This window comes from Triticum aestivum, chromosome 4A, assembly GCF_018294505.1.
Source record: "Triticum aestivum cultivar Chinese Spring chromosome 4A, IWGSC CS RefSeq v2.1, whole genome shotgun sequence".
Classification (NCBI taxonomy): Eukaryota; Viridiplantae; Streptophyta; class Magnoliopsida; order Poales; family Poaceae; genus Triticum; species Triticum aestivum.
Window position 1 is genome coordinate 743,000,855 of NC_057803.1, and position 2,930 is coordinate 743,003,784.

The window sequence follows — 2,930 nt, forward strand, 5'->3', positions numbered from 1 at the left end:
CGGCCATGGGATATATATATATATATATATATATATATATATATAGAGAGAGAGAGAGAGAGAGAGAGAGAGAGAGGAGGCCTCGTAAAAGAAGATGATTGTATTATTTGTAAAAGAAGATGATTGTATTGTTTTCTTGGTTGAGTGATTTCCCCATGTAGTCTACTAAATTTAACTTAAATGATTTTGTCATAAACTCATTGTCTGCATGCTGATTTATATTTGTAGATATTGACAAGGCAAAGAAACAAGATCAAAAAATAAGTGGTGAGTTTTTCTTTGTTTAAGAATTGTTGTGTAGTAGAACAAATGAGGGGATTAAAATTCTAGGTCAAACTTAATTAACACATTTTTAGTGATATATGGGTATTTTTCAACTTAGTGAACATGTATTAGTTTATTGTGGTTCCGTGGCAACACACAGGCACTTAGCTAGTACTCCCTCCGTCCGAAAATACTTGTCATCAAAATGGATAAAAGGTGATGTATCTCGAACTAAAATACGTCGAGATACATCCTTTTTTATGCATTTTGGTGACAAGTATTTCCGGACGGAGGGAGTAGTTACAAAAACAATGTGGTTTCTTTAAGAAAATTCTTCTCTTCCGGCTGTTGTAATGGGTGGAATCGTGGAAGAACAAGAACCAAAGGTAGGTTGGAAAGGGCAGGCAGGAGAAAGACTGGGTGGGTAGTCAGGCAGATTTTGATGAAAGAGTGAGTTCCCTTTCCACATCGTGCCTCACCTGCATCACATGCTGGACACCGGAACAGGAGAGGAACATGTCTTCTTTTTCTTTTGAGAAAAGAAAAGTAGTATTGACCAACAATCAACTAGCAACTCTTAATTAGCCTATGGTTGGCAATGTTAATCTCATGGCTTGTTGCTGTAGCTTGTGGACTGGTCTTGTTTTAAGTTTTCGTGTGGCAGTGCGTTGGGCAGGACACTGGTATCGATCGACTAGGTATTGTGTGCAACATTCAGTTTCAGAAAATGAAACCAGGAGCTAGCCCTGGGGGATTGATTCTTTTATAAATAAATAAAAAGGAACTCTTAGGCCCTGTTACAACTCCACTCCCAGAGCGGGTGGAGTTACTGTTGAAAATAGCGGAGCTGCTGTTTCCTGGCTCCGCAGCTCCGGGGATTTGATTTCACGGAGCTGGCGGAATTCCGAACAGGGTCTTAGACTATATGAGTTTCCTTTTTTTTCCCCACCTTATCAACCATTAGCCGCTCCCAAGAAATCCGTCGCATACTCCCGAAAGATCACTTGTAAACTCTCCGGATAATAACCATTCTCTAATTAATCAAGGATAATAATGATTCTCCAAACATCAGAAAAGTATCCTCAGGAAGAAAAAAAAATGATATGAAGATGCAATAAAATCTAAATGAAACAAAAGCTAGATGCTAGCCAGAGAGTTTGCGCTTACGTGCTGGCCAGCCATGAATACACAGGGAGATGCAGCCGCTCCTCAACGTGAGGAGTCCCCGCGGTTGCGCGTGGCCTCGCCGCCGGCCGGGTTTCCAGTGAAACATGACCGCAGATCCAACCTACATATATACATACAGTAGAACAAAGGCCGAGTAATTAGAGACCAACACATGCACAGAAACTAAATAATCCGTCATGCTTATGACTTGAAATCAAAATCAAGCAAGATCTGATGAAGACTAGTAGAACAGGATCGAATTGGACCAAACCCAACGCCTAGAAATTAACCTAACCTGGCTCTTGCTTTTGCCTAGGATTCAGCAGAGACCGTGTCCGGCCGGCTGGATCAGATCGCGTCCGGCCGGACGGATCACATCGACCGACCGGCCGCGAGACGCAAACGTAGGGCACCCTGCGTGGGTGCGAGCGGCGACGGCAGGTGTGCGCGCGGTGAGGAGAGGAAGACTTGACGGAGCAGCCATGGCTGGCGCGGCTGAGATCCAAGGGAGAGATCGATGCGGCCGGCGACGGCGCAGGAGGAAGAGAGAGATATGGATCCAACCCACCCAAGAGATAGATAGATAGGGTTACAGTATGCGCGTGAGGAGGGAGGGCCAGAGCCTGACAGCCAGGGAGAGACCCGAGTCCTAATTGCACCCGAAACGTAGCGAATTGAATTCAGTTGAATTGAGTTGAATTCGTGTCGGGGCGCCCATCTGTCCACGTCCAGGATGTGGCCAAATTAAAGTGTGGTGGGTGGCCGGCACGCCGGGCCACACTCATTCATGCCCTGTCCTTTTCCTTCCTTGGTGCCAGCCACCAGCCCTGTGGAGCCTAGCGAGCTGTGCCTGCACTGCATGCCCACTACTAAGTAGAGTAATGCACTAGTCCTTGCTCGATTCATCAGGAGCTGTATTTCAAAAAAAGAAGAAAAGAAATTCGTCGGGAGCTACTAGCATGCATGTCCACCTGCTGGTGATTGAAGAAGAAGAAGAGGAGGAGGAGGAGGAGAGAAGGAAGAAGTGAGTGAAACAAGCAGCTCTTGCTTGGCCTTGGGAGGAGATTTTATTCCTACTACGTATTATGCATCATTGACCATTCTTACCCGTGCTAGGGGCAAGTAAAATACTCCCTCCGTTTCTAAATATAAATATTTTTAAAAAATTTAATAAGGGACTACATACGAAGCAAAGTGAGTGAATTTACGCTTTAAAATATGTCTATATACATCTGTATGCTGTAGTTTATTTGAAGCCACTAAAAAGACATACATTTAGGAACGGAGGGATCGAGTAAGCAGCATGCATGTGGTATTATGCTCGGGGTCTTCGGTCAAAAAAATATTATGCTCGGGGAAGGAGAGAGACTATAGATAGATGCTCTTTGCAAGAGAGAGGAGAGATGAGTCCAGAACACAGAGCTCGGCCGGCGGGAAAGATGGCCCTCGCGTCGCGCATGCATGCACGCAGCGGCTGTCGGCAAAGCAAAAGAAACGAG

General features: G+C 45.1%; 1 protein-coding gene across 3 annotated transcripts in view; it reads right to left on the minus strand.

The window, feature by feature from the left end:
* LOC123088523 (uncharacterized) overlaps nt 1–2,071 on the minus strand; it is a 6,745-nt gene extending 4,674 nt beyond the window's left edge. The window contains exons 1-2 of one of the 3 annotated variants that reach the window (XM_044510727.1): nt 1,727–2,071; nt 1,432–1,552 (exon numbers count right to left, since the gene is read on the minus strand). Coding sequence is in view for 2 of the 3 variants with exons in the window: in XM_044510730.1 (XP_044366665.1) it covers nt 1,214–1,252 (39 nt within the window). In the remaining variant the exon portion in view is untranslated. Of the gene's footprint in view, nt 1–1,213; nt 1,412–1,431; nt 1,553–1,726 lie in introns of those variants that run through there. The other 2 variants (XM_044510728.1, XM_044510730.1) reach the window with 2 other exon arrangements.
* Nucleotides 2,072–2,930: the final 859 nt, after the last annotated feature.